Consider the following 16,341-nt stretch of genomic DNA (forward strand, 5'->3'; position numbering starts at 1 on the left):
GTGTGTGTGTGTGTGTGTGTGTGTGTGTGTGTGTGTGTGTGTGTGTGTGTGTGTGTGTGTTTCTTCTTCTTTAGCAGAGTCCAGAGCCATAATCTTTCGTCCCAAGTCCTAAACCTAAGGATTTAACCGCTTAAATCCTATATAGTTTGAGGAATGGGGTCCCCCCGAGGGGTCTATACTTGACCTACAAGCACAGACCTACAAGCTCACAACAACTTTGTCATGCTGCGACACGTTTTGGCCAAAAATGTTTGTCTACTTTCTCAGAATGTTTGCCTATTCTGGCATGCTCAGATAGGGACGCTAGGGTTCATGTGGTTAATAATAATAATAATACATTTTATGGAATCTCAGAGTGCTACATAGTCAAAAGCATGAAATCAATCAATCACAAAAGGTTAAAGGCCTTTTACAGACATTTTGAGACAACGCATACAGGTTCATCCAGAGGTATACCAACAGCTATGACCAACACTATAGTCGTTTTCATGATACTTACAAGTCCAAGACATGGTATTTATTTCTTTAAAACCTTGAAAAATTAGGGTTTTTTTCGTAAATGAATGCCCTGCTTGATCATACTACAGCATCAAAAGCAGTGGTGGAAAAAGTGTTTTACTTAAGTAAAAGTATCAATACTGCAATGTAGAAGTAGTTTGTTACAAACAAAAGTCCGAAATTCAAAATGTACTTGAGTAAAAGTGCAAAAGTATTGGTATGAAAATGTACTTAAAGTACCAAAAGTAAAAGTACTAAAATGTTTGAAAATAGCAGATCTACAAGCTCACAACGCATCGCGATGCGACGCGTTGTGAGCTTGTACAATAGATCGGCTATTTCCAAATAGCCTACAGTAGGTATAAAATAGGGCTAAAGTGGTTAATGTATGTTTTATAATGTAATAATTCATATCTGCAAAGTAACAAGTAACCAAAGTTTTCAAATAATTGTAGTGGAGTAAAAGTACAATATTTGCCTCTGAGATGTAGTGGAGTAGAAGTAAAAGTACTCACAATTGGAAATACTGCGTTTTGGAGTTTCCCCTCCGACAGAGACGCTATGTTAGCGCCACTGATCCAAGCCACAACACAATTGATACAATATTGATCATGTTTCTGATCTGCATTGCTTAGCAAAAGACATCCATGTGTGATGGCCCTGAGGTATGAGAGGCCTATTAACCCATTAAGACCCAGGAACACATCTGTGTCATTTTAAGATTTATTTCGCTATTCAAAAAAAAAATAGCAGATATAAAGATACTTGTAGATCGGCTATTTTTGTGCAAATCTTTGAATATATATATTTTTTTAAAGCGAACATTTGTAACTCAAATCTTTGCTTCTGGGGGGGGGTCCCTGGAACAGAACATTTTGAGATGGGGGAACCGCGGCTAAATTCGTATCTAAAAATGTTTTCTAAATCCTAACAGCATGTTGCTATATCAGTGGTGCTCCAACTTTTCCACGTCAAGGACCATCCAAAATGATATGTATTTCGTCGTCCCCCCCCCCAGAAGCACAGATCTGAGTTAAAAATGTTCGCTTTAAAACATATACATATTCAAAGATTTGCACACATTTTCCAAGATTTTTCAAAAAATATCAGATCTACAAGCTCATAGCGCGGCACTCGGTGCCGCGCCATGAGCTTGTAGATCTGATATTTTTGAATAGCCAAAGACATCTTAAAATGACACAGTATGCGTTCCCGGTCTTAATGGATTAAGCCCATATATACTTTGTTGACCGGGCTTCCCCAGGCAGGGCTCTATCCTCGGCCTGCTCATTGTCTCCTTCTTGCACCAAAAAATAGCTTCTTTGCCGAAAAATAGCCAACCTATAAGCTCATGACACGTTGCTGCAACTTGTAGATTGGCTATTTTGGGCTATTTTAACAGAATGTTTGCCTATTTCCACTCGATGTTCGCCTATTATGACAGAATAGGGATGCTAGTGTGGTAAAAACTCGGTTAATTATTTTATACCAATGAGTCACAAGGAAATGTTTTATCTTTCCTAAGCTTTGTTGGCATTTATTTCTTGAGTTTAATGTGAAGGATTTATATATCTTCAGAATGTTTCACTTCCACTGTGATGAAAGGAAAATATCGTCTCTGTCGGGGTGGAAACCTCATATGTCCAAAATGGTAACCTTTCAGGATTCAAATTCAAAATAGCAAAAGTAGCAGATCTAAAAGCTCAAAACCATGAGCTTGAAGATCTGCCTCTTTTTATGCTTTTCTGTGACGCTGTAGTATGATCAAGTAGGGGGGGAATTTGAAAAAAAGAAAAAAAAAGTTAAAATATGGAGATAAGAGGTTTCGGCCTGACAGCCACGATATAAGAATAAATAAATAAATGCAACTTTCTCTTTCCCCTTAGTTATTTAGGATGCAAGCAGATGTTTGAAATAAAGCAGGTAATTACTGAGGGCGAAGAAAAGAAAAAAAAACTAAGATAATAAATTAGAAAAGGACACACGGCTACAGGGATATATAACTGTTATTCATTCTAAATCAGAATAATCCAAAAGTTGCTTCTTAATTGTTATTTGTGTAACTTTTGAAATGAAAGCAACGCACTCCAAAACGTAATAAGGATACAGTCATATTTCTGGTGATGATCAGATTACATCAGAAATCATAATAGTGACTATAAGAAAATTGATTGCATGGAGTGATAATATTAAGTTCTAAAGATTGTGCATCGAGCTCCTTGAAAAAAATATTTAAAACCGGGAAAGCATGTGTCATTTTCGATTTTTACGTTGCCTATTCAAAAATAGCAGATATACAAGCTCACAGCGCCGCGCTGCGAGCTTGTTCATCTGCTATGTTTGAAAAATCTTAACAGTGTGAGAACTGATTTCAAAGGCAATTGTAGAATCAGCCTCAGGTCGTATGGGTTAGAGTGCTAAATTTGCTGCGAAAATCATGATCAGGGATCAGTTCTTACCTGTCGTGATCATCGGGTTATAAAAGCATCATGGCTGACTCCTGGGCTTGGCATCAGCTCCGGCGACCCGGCCCGGCACGGGAACACAAACGCTCCCAACAGTCCAACAGCACACAGTCCAACAGCACCGCTCCGATGCCAGCGCCACGTTACTCCACACGCTAACAGGAACCAGAGACCGTGCAGCGACTGGGACGCACGGGGGACGCAGCAGACAAGCAGGCACTAGCCTCGCACCATTTCTCTGTTTAGGTCAAGTTAACTCCACACAGTACCATGAACATCGTAGGGGAAAGAAACGGGGGAAAAAAACATGTCTGGTTTTGTATTCCACACAGATCAAGTCTGTTAACTGTGTTTTTTTTAGGGTTAGTGGCTCGGACAGAGAGGGCACGTGAGGAGATCAAAACCAGATCAAATATAATATCGTAGGTCCGTCCCGTTATTTTTGTATCCTGGCAGCCCTGGCGTTAGCCGTCCTGTCTTGTTCACATGGTTCTGTTAACAGGTCCGGGGTCAGGATTTCCAAGACGCTGCCATCACCGTAGCAACCTGGTAAAAAAGACACAACACAAATTAGAGTAGTAGTAGTGGAAATGGCAGAAGTCTACAGCTTAAGTTGCTAAAAAAAAAACGACTTCCATAGATTTTAGAACCCTGAAATGTTGTTAAAGGCCTTTTTGATCCTACAGAAACCTTAAAAGATTCCAACAAGTCAGACTTCTGCATATTCCGCACATCTGCCGTGCTTCACGGAAGAGTAAATAAGTATAAATGCATACGGAATACATAATATATTTGTACTGTATGAATGTTTTCCCTCTTTTCCATCTTTGTGCATAAATGAACAAATACATAACATGTGAGCAATAAACACGAGACAGCTCTCCTGACATCCTGACGACTGACATGGTCCCCCACGTACAGAATGTTGTTCCAACCACACACCAGGCACTAGACAACGGCAAAATGGCTTCAATGAGGAAAGGTCCACCAATTCTCAATTCATTTTAACCACTTAAGTCGCATTTTCAAAATCTTCACAAATGTCCGTATTCTTCTCAAAAATAGATCCACCCCACCTGCTCACAAAATGACACCCGAGTGAAATTTGTTCATTCATTTTTTAGAATCGCCTGAAATATTCTATCCAACCCCATGGAATAATATATATTTTTTAAAGCCTATTTTATGATGGTTTATTTATAAAACATCATAACCACATTATTTTCTAAAGTAATTTGAAACTTTTGTATGAGCGGGAGGCAAGCACTTAAGCAAATACTCGGTTTATGTGCGAATGCCTTCATACGTGTGTGTGTGTGTGTGTGTGTGTGTGTGTGTGTGTGTGTGTGTGTGTGTGTGTGTGTGTGTGTGTGTGTGTGTGTGTGTGTGTGTGTGTGTGTGTGTGTTTACAGAACTAGCATGTATTGTATGGTCTTATAACCTGTTTAAACAGTGAAACAGATATAACAAACACATTAGTAGTAGACTAGTCGAGTATTCATTGGGAGAAAAAAAATCATTTGTCTTTTGAAATCATCCTCTCATCAGCTCAGTACTCCCCCTCCACACACTACGCAACACACACAGTACATTTACAAGATGTCGGCAATAGAAAACAACATAGTACCGTTAAGCTACGTTGTCAATAATGTCGAGTTACAAGTAGCAGTGGAGCACAACAACACTTGCGATTGATATGACTCTTCCAAACTCTTCTTTACACTTGAATTTACATGACTGTGTTTTAACACCGTTCTCTGTCCGCAGGGGGACCGGGTCAGCCTCTAATCAGTACATTTCCAGGACTCAATTGTTGTTACACATCAGGAAGTTTCCAGCAGGCTGTGGCTACGCTTGTGGACTTCATTTTCTTTATTCAGTAATTCTAGTCTTAACAGGAACACTCTCTCTCTCTCTCTCTTTCCCTCTCTCTCTCTCTCTGCTGCTCTGTTCCCCCTTTTGTTGCCCCAACCGCAAAAATCACCCCACCCTCTATCCCTACCACCCTTCACTGTGTCTCTCTCTGTGCCACCCTCTCTCCCTTTTTCCATCCATCTTGCCTCTCTCCTTCTCTCTCTCTCTTACTCGCCACAAATCTAAATCTGAGTCTGTATTTATACAAAGCAAGTTTCCTTTGGTCACTACGACAGCGTGTGTGCATTTGTGTGTTTGAGCGCGTGCCCGTGGATAAGAGAATTGGCTAGAAGTTTACATGTGCACAGACACACACACACACACACACACACACACACACACGTGCGCGCTGAAGAGCAGAGTCTATATTTGGAGGTTTGTTCTGGATAACTCATAGAACCAGTGTTATCTGGAGTATGACTTTATTGGCCTTGAAGCTGACAAATTAACACTTGCCACATATGCTGCACGTTAATGTGAGTCTTCCAGGCTTCTGGTGGTTTATTGTTTTGGACACAGTCACCTCTATCAGCGCGTTCACGGCGGGAGATTACAATGGGCCCGATGTTCCTCTGTTTAGACAGCACTACTGTCTCCGTGTGGTCCTCGCCACATTTCCCAAATTTACCGTCTGGGCTCCGAGGACACCCAGTCGGAACAACTGCCCCATGTCAGCAATGAGATATCCACAGTTTAGGAAAAACAACGCCTACTCTTACAATATCACTGCTGTCATGAAAGCAAACAACATTATGAGTTACTATTAGAACTGTGAGTCATGTCGGGGACCCTCCCATCTCCTGAGACCTCGCCTTACCAAACAACTATGTTTCTGTGGGCAGAAATCGTCTACGGCCCCCGACAAATACTGACCCGATTGAACTTGCAGGTAGCAAAACGTTTTTTTGATGAAATGGAAATGTGGCGTTTGGAGGGGAACGAGTTGCACTCGCAAAAAAAAGTCCCAAGGCAACCTTCCTTCAGTCTTTTCAATCCATCATTATGGAGATGAACTTTAATGGAGTTATCCGTCTTATCACTGAGAGAACATTAACGATACCAGCTCTAGTGAAAGGTCGCTGTTACGCACTCTGTGCTTACACACACACACACACACACACACACATAAGCTTTTAGCTATGAAACGCTGTGATATTATATTCCACACAGTTACGCCCTCCCCATGCACATACACACACATACTGTAAACTCAGCTACACATATCCATGCACAGACACAAACACACATACAATAACAGTATATGCACACAGCTACACAACCGAACCCATGTCCAGACCGACACATACTGTAGTACAGTATAAACAACGCTGTTTGACAATGCTACCTGCTGTTAAATTAGTAATCAGGTAATTGCATGCTGTAGGTAGTGTAGGCATGTGTTGGAAAAAAGAAAGATTAAAGAAGACTAATTGATGTAAAGGGGTGAAGTGTGATTAACTTATTAGTAGTAAATAAGAGAGACAGAGACAGAGAAAATGTGTTTCTATTAAAGAAAGAAAACATTTTCCCAGTCGAACTGTGATTCAATCTGCTGGATTCTCTCTCTCTCTCTCTCTCATTTTCTTCACCCTCTCCTTTCTCTCTTCCCTTGCTACCTCGTCTCTCTTTCCTTCTCTAGTTCTCTCCTCCCATCTCTCCATCCACTCCTCTAATTTTCCCCCCTCTCTCCTTTCTTCCGTCCGTTTCCCCCTTTTCTATATCTCTTTCTCCCGCTGTCTCTCAAGTCTATCTCTCTCCTCTATCCATCATCAACCCTTCTCCCATATCTTTCCTGTGTCTGTTTTCCTAACTGCCATTGTGGTTCAAGTGCCCCCCCCCCCCTCCCTTCCCTACCAGTTCCTCCTTCCCTTTAACCCCCCCCCCCCCTCAAAAAAAGTACGTGTGTGGTCCAGTCCGGGTATAGACCATTACATTGTCCCAGACAGGTTGGACTGCGGCACTAGCCGGCAGACAAGAGGGGGGGGGGGGCTGGAGAGAGCGGAGGGGTTCCGAGGGAATGTTTGTTTTTCTGTTTCCAATTTGGTCCGGCCCGAGGAACTCCACACACTCCGCTCCGTCTCAAACACACCATTCATGACGGCCTGACGTACATGGTTGCACACGCTCGCGATCATGGCACACGCACTCGCGCACACACACACACACTTCCAAGTGCACACGTAAGCATGATGGGTGATCCCATTGACACCCAAGCACATACACACACACACACACACACACACACACACACACACACACACACACACACACACACACACACACACACACACACACACACACACACACACACACACACACACACACACACACACACACACACACACACACACACACACACACAGTTCCTTCTCGATCACTTTCTTCATGCGACATCCACCAGATGGATTTATCACCGCTCTCATCTTTTATTGTTTTCTGATTTGTTATTGTTATTGCTGTTTTGAATGTCATGGTGGTCATACTAATTACACTCATTTTCCCCTCATCTTTCATCCATTTTTCTCCCCCCCCCTCCTCGCCCGTAGTCTCAGAGAAAATGATTGTCTTTGAAAAGGGCCCTTTTTGATGTCTCTGTGCCTTTTCAGATGTTGTGTACACAGACTTTAGTTCCACGTTCCGCCAATTACAACACACAGAGAACATTGTTTCGCCTACGACTAAACACCATATGAAAATTATTATTTTTACTTGTAGTCATGCTTTTACGTTTTCAATAGACGACGCTTGATTTACGCATGTTGTAACATGTTTATCCTATACGGATATAGACGGAATGGACGGGACCAAAGGTTGTCTTTATGATTTGTTTCAGTGCATCTTTGAATAACATGCTTAGTTCCCCATTCCGCCCATTAAGAGCGCAGAAACCACGTTGTTTCGTATTCAGCTAAGCTCGGCGGCTATATATGAAAACAATCGCTTGACTATTTATATTCTAAATTCACTCAGGCTGATTTTCCAATGTTGTCACCGATGTTTCTAAAGGGACAGGCAGATAAGCAGGTAGACTGGGTGTTCTTAAGAGGTTGTTTTTATATCCGTCTGTACGTGTTTTAGACGTTGTGCACACAAAAGTTTAGTTTGGCGTCCGACCAACGAATTAGAGCGCCGGCATAGTCGTCACAACCGCTCCGACTTACGAAAACAAAACATTGTTTGACTTCCTCGGTCGACCACATCTGAAAATTATTATTTGGGTTATTTTCATTGTTTGTATTCCAAATACACAAAGCGAGCAGTGTAATTAAGACCACAAAAAAAAGGAATATTTACATTTGCTGCTATCATTTAAAAACATTGTTCGCTGAAGCTCTCCCTCGCTTTCATGCTGGGGCGTCGTCATTTTTTTCAACCACTCAAAGTAGCAAGTTTGAGTTACGTTTTGTGTGAAACGACAGAACAGCCCCCATGATTACCCCAGTGAGATACGACGGGCAGAAAAGCTTTTGGGTCCATCCTCTTTTATTTGTTGTTGACTCATCTCCCATTATACAACACAGATTTAACATCAAAAACATGAATATGAGTCAAAGGAACAGGCAAACAGAATGAGACTAATGAGTAGCAGACTGTCCTCATTCCTTCCTTCAAAAAAAGAAAAGGCTCAGAAATTACCAGAAGCCCTCAACAATTCTGAAATGACCCTGAAATTGGCATTACGGGTGCAAAACAAGGATAGAGAAGGAGGGGGGGAACCTAGTACAGATTGTCGTACACAGTGCGACAGTGCACACAGTTCTTAAATTGATAAGATGTTTGGGATTTTGTTTTACTTCTCTCTACGCATGATGCCAACATCTCTTGATGGCCAGCGCTTTTTGTGGTTTCACCACTTAAACCATACTTTGTTGAGCGGGGTCCCCCAGGGGTATATACTTGGTCCCCTCTTTTTTTTCCCTCTCTACACCAAATATCTTGACTGAAAATAGCCTATCTACCAGCTCACAACACATCGTAACCTTCGCTTATTGAGCCATGTCCAGGATAGGGATGGTAGGGGTGATGTGGATAAAGAACAACTATCACTTTAATCCTTTGGAAGAGTATGTTTGCTCCCCATGGAGAGTGTCCTAAAAGTGTGCATACAAATGTATTTGTATTTACTTTGAATTCCAACCTGTATTCCCCCCATACAGTACAACCAAATCTACACGGTCTGTGTCCATAATGTGGTTTCTAAGTGATCACCAGCAGATTGTAGAGGATGAAAGGCAATAAGTACTGTGTACCAATGACTGACAGTTCTGTTAATGGGACATAGGAATAGAAATGGCAAAAGCCATTATTCACAATGCAGGTTTTATAAAAGAAAAACGTTAAAAAAGCTTATTTCACAGACCAGATGTCCCAAATTTGATACGTTATACCATACATTATCAGTGGTCTGTCTTGATCCCCATGTCATAACAACATAAATTAAATGGAGAGGTAAAGTGAACAGAATTATCATACAATATTAGTGATATGGAAACCAGTAGTGTTTATATTGTAGTCAGATAGTAATCTAAGAGAAAAACAACAACAGAAGACAAAAGCTGAAGCTGCAATTTGTAACTTTTTTTTTACCACGGATATGAACCCGGGTCTCCTTCGCAGGTGCTAAAATGTTTTAGTTATTTAATAGTGTATACTGGTTTATTTTTCCTAAGCCTGTTAAAACCGGGAAAGCATCTGTGTCATTTTAGATTTTAGCTACAGTATCTGTACCGTCCCTGTCGGTTGGAAACCTCAATATGTCGAAAACTGTTACTTTTCAGGATTCAAATTCAGATATGGCAAAAGTAGCAGATCTACAAGCTCAAAATGCGTCGCTTTGCGCCACGTTTCGAGCTTGTAGATTTGATGCTTTTGTGTGACACTGTAGGATGGTGTGTAAGTAGGGCGTAAATTTACGAAAAAAAGTTAAAATAAGTAAATAGGAGGTTTCTGCTCGACAGCAACGATATATAGCAACATACTTTTTTTCTCAGAAAACTGTTAGGATTTAGAACTCATTTGTAGAATCGGCCTCAGGTCTTAATGGGTTAAGACACTAAGACGTCGTAGAAGCTTATTTTTAAAGTTTAAATCATGAATGAGACTGCAGTAGGAAACAAGTGGCTACGTAGTTCACCAGCCTGACTGTGACTAAGCTTCACCGCAACCAGGACGCACGTCCATCACAAGTCAATAATAGGAGACACACTGTGCTTACACTGGTAGCAGGAGGCGTAATGGAAGGAACTGGTAGCTGCATAGATCAACACGTTGATTGTTGACTCTCACCTCGCTGTCTTTTCCCCAAAATACGGAAAACAAACTTCAACTTTGCCAGATGCACACACACACACACACACACCTTGCCCTGCCCTGTGTGTGTGTGTGTGTGTGTGTGTGTGTGTGTGTGTGTGTGTGTGTGTGTGTGTGTGTGTGTGTGTGTGTGTGTGTGTGTGTGTGTGTGTGTGTGTGTGTGTGTGTGTGTGTGTGTGTGTGTGTGTGTGTGTGTGTGTGTGTGTGTGTGTGTTTCTTGGTTTGGTCTGTCCCCCTGTCTGGGTAAGCTCAAACATTACGTCAGTCACGCACACGCACACACGCACACACACACACACACACACACACACACACACACACACACTGATGTACACCTATACAAGACTATACCCACACTACATACTCAATCTCACACTTGCTGTCTCTCTCTCTCTCTCACACACACACACACACACACAGACACACTTTCCGCTCCTGGAGAATCGGACGTTTCCTGTGAGCACCCGGCCCGACGGGAGAAAATGTCTGGACAGACTTGACACACACACACACACACACACACACACACACAGAGACACCACGGAACATTTTCAGCCCACAATGTTGACTTTATAGTCCATTCCAGAGCCCTCGATTGCAGTGAGTTGGCCCACTGAAGCAGCATTCACTTGTTAAACACGACCGGGAAGCACATGCAAATGTTATGCTTCATCTATACTCCATCATACGCCGGTGTTGAGCGCAGAAAATAGCCGATCTGCAAGCTCTTGGCGTGTCGTGTGCGACACGTTGTGAGCTTATAAGATCGGGCAAGTTCACAAGGGACAACTAAGTATACGTGATCAGGCCTTACGAGAAACCACAGGTGTCAATGAAGATAGGGCTGAATTCACCTTCAAATCAAACAGACACAAAACAAAGTGCCATCACAACGTTCTCCAAGTGTTCTCTTTAATACAGAATCGTCATTGCAATGGTAAAATGTCTGTTTTGATACCATTACAAGGCTGTGGAAATCCCACAAAGCAGTTCTATCAGACTGATGCAATAGAATGAAGGACTGACCGCCATATGCTTCCCATGTCTCCTTTAATACAATCCCAAATGCTCCGCTATCAGACTTATTTAGCGAGGTACTGGACACCTAAGGGCCATATGCGTCCCTGGGATGAACTGAGAAATGTTTCCCTCAATTGCAACCTGATAAAATACTAGCAAAAAGTCATTTGGTGACCGAATGTCTACAAGCCATATGCTTCCTTGGGAAGAACAGGCTGGATTCTTTCTTTTTTTACCAATAAAATTTGATAAGGGTCAAGTTAGAAAACTCAATATAACTGCAGTGAAATGGTGACAATCTATGAAACACTACTCAGTCTCTGTATCGCTCACTGCAGAACTGTTTGACTATGGCGGCCATACTTACAGTGCTGTTGAAAAATAGTTTAGTTTTTTGCTAAGTGAAAACATTATATATATTTTATATTTTTTCTAAAGCCTCACTATGTAAATTTTTTTTTTATGAATAAAATGTAATTTGGTCCAATCTGTATGGTAGAGTATGTTAATACAATAAAACTTGGGGTGGTTGTATTTTGTCTCCCTGCTCTTCTATTGAGACATTTAGATCGTGTCAAAGGTCATGTAGGATCTGACACAAAATCTACACTTAAAGGAGTAGTTCACCCAAAAAATTACTTGTTTTCTATCAATTACACACCCCATGAAGCATTGAATTCATGCAGACTTTTTTGTTTTCATCGCATTCCTAAGCCAATAATTTGATGACCTGCGGTCTCTCCGGTAGGAGACACAAAGAGTCTCCTTTGTGTCTCCTACCGGATACAATAGCATGTTTATTATTATCATCAAATTATTGTCTCAGGAATGAGACCAAATCAAAAAAATCTCCATGAATTCAATGCTTCGTGGGGTGTGTAATTGATAGAAAATAAGTCATGTTTTGGGTGAACTACTCCTTTAAGCAGGAAACCGGGCTCAAATCCAGGGCAGAAGAAGAAAGTTACATAGTGCTGCTTTAAATGCAAAAAGAAATATTTAATAATCATTCGGCTGCGAATCGGAATTATAGACAACTTTATGCTTCATTTTTTAGGCAAAGTAACTACAACCCTTAAGTAAGCTATTACTGCTGAGTTGCAGTGAAATAAGGTCTCACGCGACTGGCTCATGCAATCATAAGCGGGTAAATCTGTGACAATCTACGATTAGTCTCATTTCCAAACAAGCTTGGTAGTTCTGGGTTGTTGTTTTTTTTCTTCCAGACTATCCATGCTGTTTTTCACTCTCTTTCTTTTAAATTCAGACTGTGTTGTTTTGAACATCTTTTTTTCTTTCAAAATCCATTTCTCGTCAAGAAGTTATCCCTCCATCCCACACACAGCCAGATGTCTCCCAAGACTTGGCATATTCCAAAAAGACCCATTTTAATCCAAAGAGAGTTTTCATAATGCACTGTGGTGGCCCCAATCTTCTGTTCCTACTGACAACTGTTCTTTTTATAAATACATATTTATATCATTTTTCTGCCCCCTCGCCCACTGATCTGCTAAGATGAGACCTTGTCTCTCACTCTGCATCTCTTCCACCTCTCTCTACTTTACTCCGTGTCCTATTTTCTCCTCTGCATGGCCATCTCTCTCTCTCGCTCCCATCGTCCATTGATCTGCTGCGAATGCTGCGTTCTACTTTTAGAACACTTGGATAGGCTTTGCTTCACGAGGCCATATATACAGTACGCACAGCTGGTGATATTATCGCATCGGTGAAATATATATCCCATGAACACACTGGAAAAATACAGCACAAGGAGCCATTGTTTTTTTATCATTTAAAACATGAGCGACACCTACAGTACTCCACTAAGGCCGTTTAAAAGGTAATGGATTCTCTGTTTACTAAAGAGCTGGAGAGACCCCCATTTCTGAACAAACACTCTATAGCAATGAGTACTATCAGACTATAGAGCAATTTAACGCTTATTTTAACAAAAATAGTTCACACCATGAGGAGGAGCACTGGTTGTATCTCATCCTTTCAAGCGATGTACAGTATGGAACTAACTGTCTGGTGAGGAAGATTAGGAGTACCGTAGTTGAATTATCTAACAGCATGCATTTTTACATCATTTTTTTTGCACTGGCATTGAAGCCCTCCCTTGAGACTAGAAAGAGAACAAAGATGAGAGTCAGAGAGCAATAAAGATAAGGGGGGGAAGACAAAATAGAGGAGAAGAGAGCAAGAGAGAGGCTAAAATTAGAAAACGGTGTGAGAGAGAGAGAAAGAGAGAGGGGAGCGGGGGTCACACTGCTAGGTGAAATGGTCTTCTAAAAGAGAAGAGACAAGTTGTGAGTGAATAACGAAAAAGTCCAAAAGCCGTGTTGGAGAACAAACGCTGTGCTCCCTGCTGTTCTATTACACACACACACCCCCACACACCCCACACACACACACACACACACACACACACACACACACACACACACACACACACACACACACACACACACACACACACACACACACACACACACACACACACACACACACACAGCCCCAAAGTAAATTCAACTGTCAGCCGTAAAGTTTGCAGCTATGGCAAGTGTTGTCTCAGCCCCCTCCTCTCTCTCTCTCTCTCTCTCCTCCTTCTCCTCTCACTCCCTTTGTCTACACAAACCACTTCCTTTTAACACCCCCCCCCCACACACACACACACACGTTCCACACATTTCCATACATTTTGGGAAATGTTCTCATTTCGACCTCTTCAGTCCACTATCAGTCCGTTTCTCTCTCCTCACTCATTACCTACCTACAATGTACATCTATCCCCTTCCTCCTGTTCCCTCTCTCTATCTTTCTCTAACCCCTTCCCCCTCCATCCATCCCATCTCTGTGGGCCTCTCACACCCTCCTCGCACCCCCCCCCCCCCCCCACTGACAAAAGTCTCAAAGACCCCCAGATGTGTGCCTCCTTTATTTCCATTTTTCTAAAAAAAAAAAGTGTACCTCCCCTCCATCGTCCATCCGTTCTCACACACACACACGCACACACACACACACACACACACACGCACACACACACACACACGCACACACACGCACTTACTTCAAACACACTCTTACACTGTCTGTTATCAGTACAATGCCACCAGAGGACTTCCCCTTTTAGCACGCTTTTTTCTTCTTCTTTTAAAAACATGCTGACTATTACAAAGTAACAAACCGCCATTTGTTGACGAGCAGAGGCAACGCAGATGGTGACAAATATCACTACTACTGACTCTCAAAGGGTTTTCAAATACTGGGTCCAAGACCTAAAAGGTGGGTCACGGGGTGTGAGATTAACACCGCAAGCTAGCCAGGTTTGAAAACCTGGCCGAAGTACGCTTGAGTAGCTAACACTGCTGGGTGTCCAGTCATGTGCCATGGAAGTCTGCGTGAAGGCGGGGGGGGGGGGGGGGGGGTTCACTCCTAACACCAAACTGCACACCAGCTGATTCCACTTATTAGCACGGCTTTAACCCATTCAAACCAGGAACGCAATCATTGTCATTTTGAAGATTTCTTTTTGCTAGCCGCTTCAGCCGCGCTACGAGCTTGTAGATCTGCTATTTTTTTTTTAAACCGTGAAAAGTTGTGCAAATCTTTACAAATGTCTTCTATATCCTAACAGTTTTCTGAAAAACGTATGTTGCTATAATATCAGTGGTTCTCTTTTTTTCATGTCATGGACCACCCAAACTTGTATGTATTTGGCCGCCGACCCCCAGCAAAATGTGTTGTTCCAGGGACCCCAGAAGCAAAGATTTGAGTTAAAAATGTTGTTTAAAAAAATATATGCATTCAAAGATTTGCACAAATGCACAAGATTTTTTCAATAACAGCAGATCTACAAGCTCGTAGCGCGGCACTCAGTCCCACGCTACGAGCTTGTAGATCTGCTATTTTTGAATAGCCAAAGTATAAAATAATGGTTAATAGCTCAAATCTAAAATGACACAGATGCGTTCCCGGATTGAATGGGTTAAAACCACCCTAGCAGCGCCCCTATTCATTTCTGGGGCAGACATTCAGCAACAAAAAAAAGAAAAGAATAGCAGATCTACAAGCTCAGAAGATCAGCTATTTTTGACGGAGAGATTTGGTGTACAGGGAAAAAGATTAGGGGGTCTAATCTAGTGTAGACGCCTCGGGGACTCCGGTCAGTGAAGTATAAACTATAGGCTATACTGTGGGGTTTAAGTTGAAAGCGTAGAATGCCGGTTGGTTGGAATTGAGACCTGCATGCATGCACTTTGTCATCCAGTGTTGATACACATGATTAGATCATATAAGAACAATTGTATGCACATCCATTTTGGTCCTCAGCAGGACTAAATAATACGTTTAACCTCAACAGCTTGCTGCTCCAGTCCAGGTGAAATGACAAAGACCAAACTCATGGTCGAAACACTGTGGTTCGATTGTGTTTTTGCACAGTAAAATTGTTGGAGCAGCAAGCCGTTGTGTGGAAAATGGCAAACTTTTTTGTTTGCCTTTGATACAAGTGATTAGATACCACCACTGACTGGATATGATGGCCGACAAACATCAGCTTTGTGGCTACAAAGCCATTGGGAGACTTCCCTTTATGAAAAACTGCTGATGGGTGCAAAAGTCACCCATGTCAGTGTTTTTCTACAAGGGTGGCTCAAGACCCAAAGGTACAACAAACACAGAGATTAAAAGAGAGAGAAACAGGTGGCTGAAATTCCCTGCAGAGAATAACTATCTAGAGTAAGATTCTGCTTGTGTTTAAGTCCTTGCAGGCTGGACAAGCACACTGCAGGACAAGAAGTTAATAGTCAAGGAAATGTACTGTGGACTAATAGATTAGGAAGACACAGAAGGTAGCCTGAATGAGCCATCTCAACTTGTGCATGGTTGATTTGTTTACCTTTTGTGTTGTGATTTGTGTAGAATGTAACCACTTAGATGTATCCCTTTTCGACGTGAAAGAGATCAATCACAAATATCTCAACCCATCTGAAATCTTGGACCTAGTGGATGGTACTGTATAAGCATGTTTGGCAATTATCAACATCTCAAAACTGATAATATGCATCACAGTGCACTTTAGATTTAACATGTAAGAAGTCAGAGACTCAAGCGAGAAAACCTATGCCCTCCT

The 16,341-nt window shown here is 41.9% G+C and overlaps 1 protein-coding gene across 1 annotated transcript in view; it reads right to left on the minus strand.

The window, feature by feature from the left end:
- The window catches only part of trps1 (trichorhinophalangeal syndrome I), a 184,332-nt gene that overhangs the window by 153,620 nt on the left and 14,371 nt on the right, over positions 1 to 16,341 (minus strand). The window contains 1 exon segment of the mRNA XM_080443079.1: positions 2,958 to 3,509. Coding sequence (XP_080299205.1) covers positions 2,958 to 2,970 — 13 coding nt within the window. The 5' untranslated portion in view covers positions 2,971 to 3,509.

Source organism: Gymnoscopelus braueri, assembly GCF_963280865.1.
Source record: "Gymnoscopelus braueri genome assembly, chromosome: 11".
Taxonomy (NCBI): Eukaryota; Metazoa; Chordata; class Actinopteri; order Myctophiformes; family Myctophidae; genus Gymnoscopelus; species Gymnoscopelus braueri.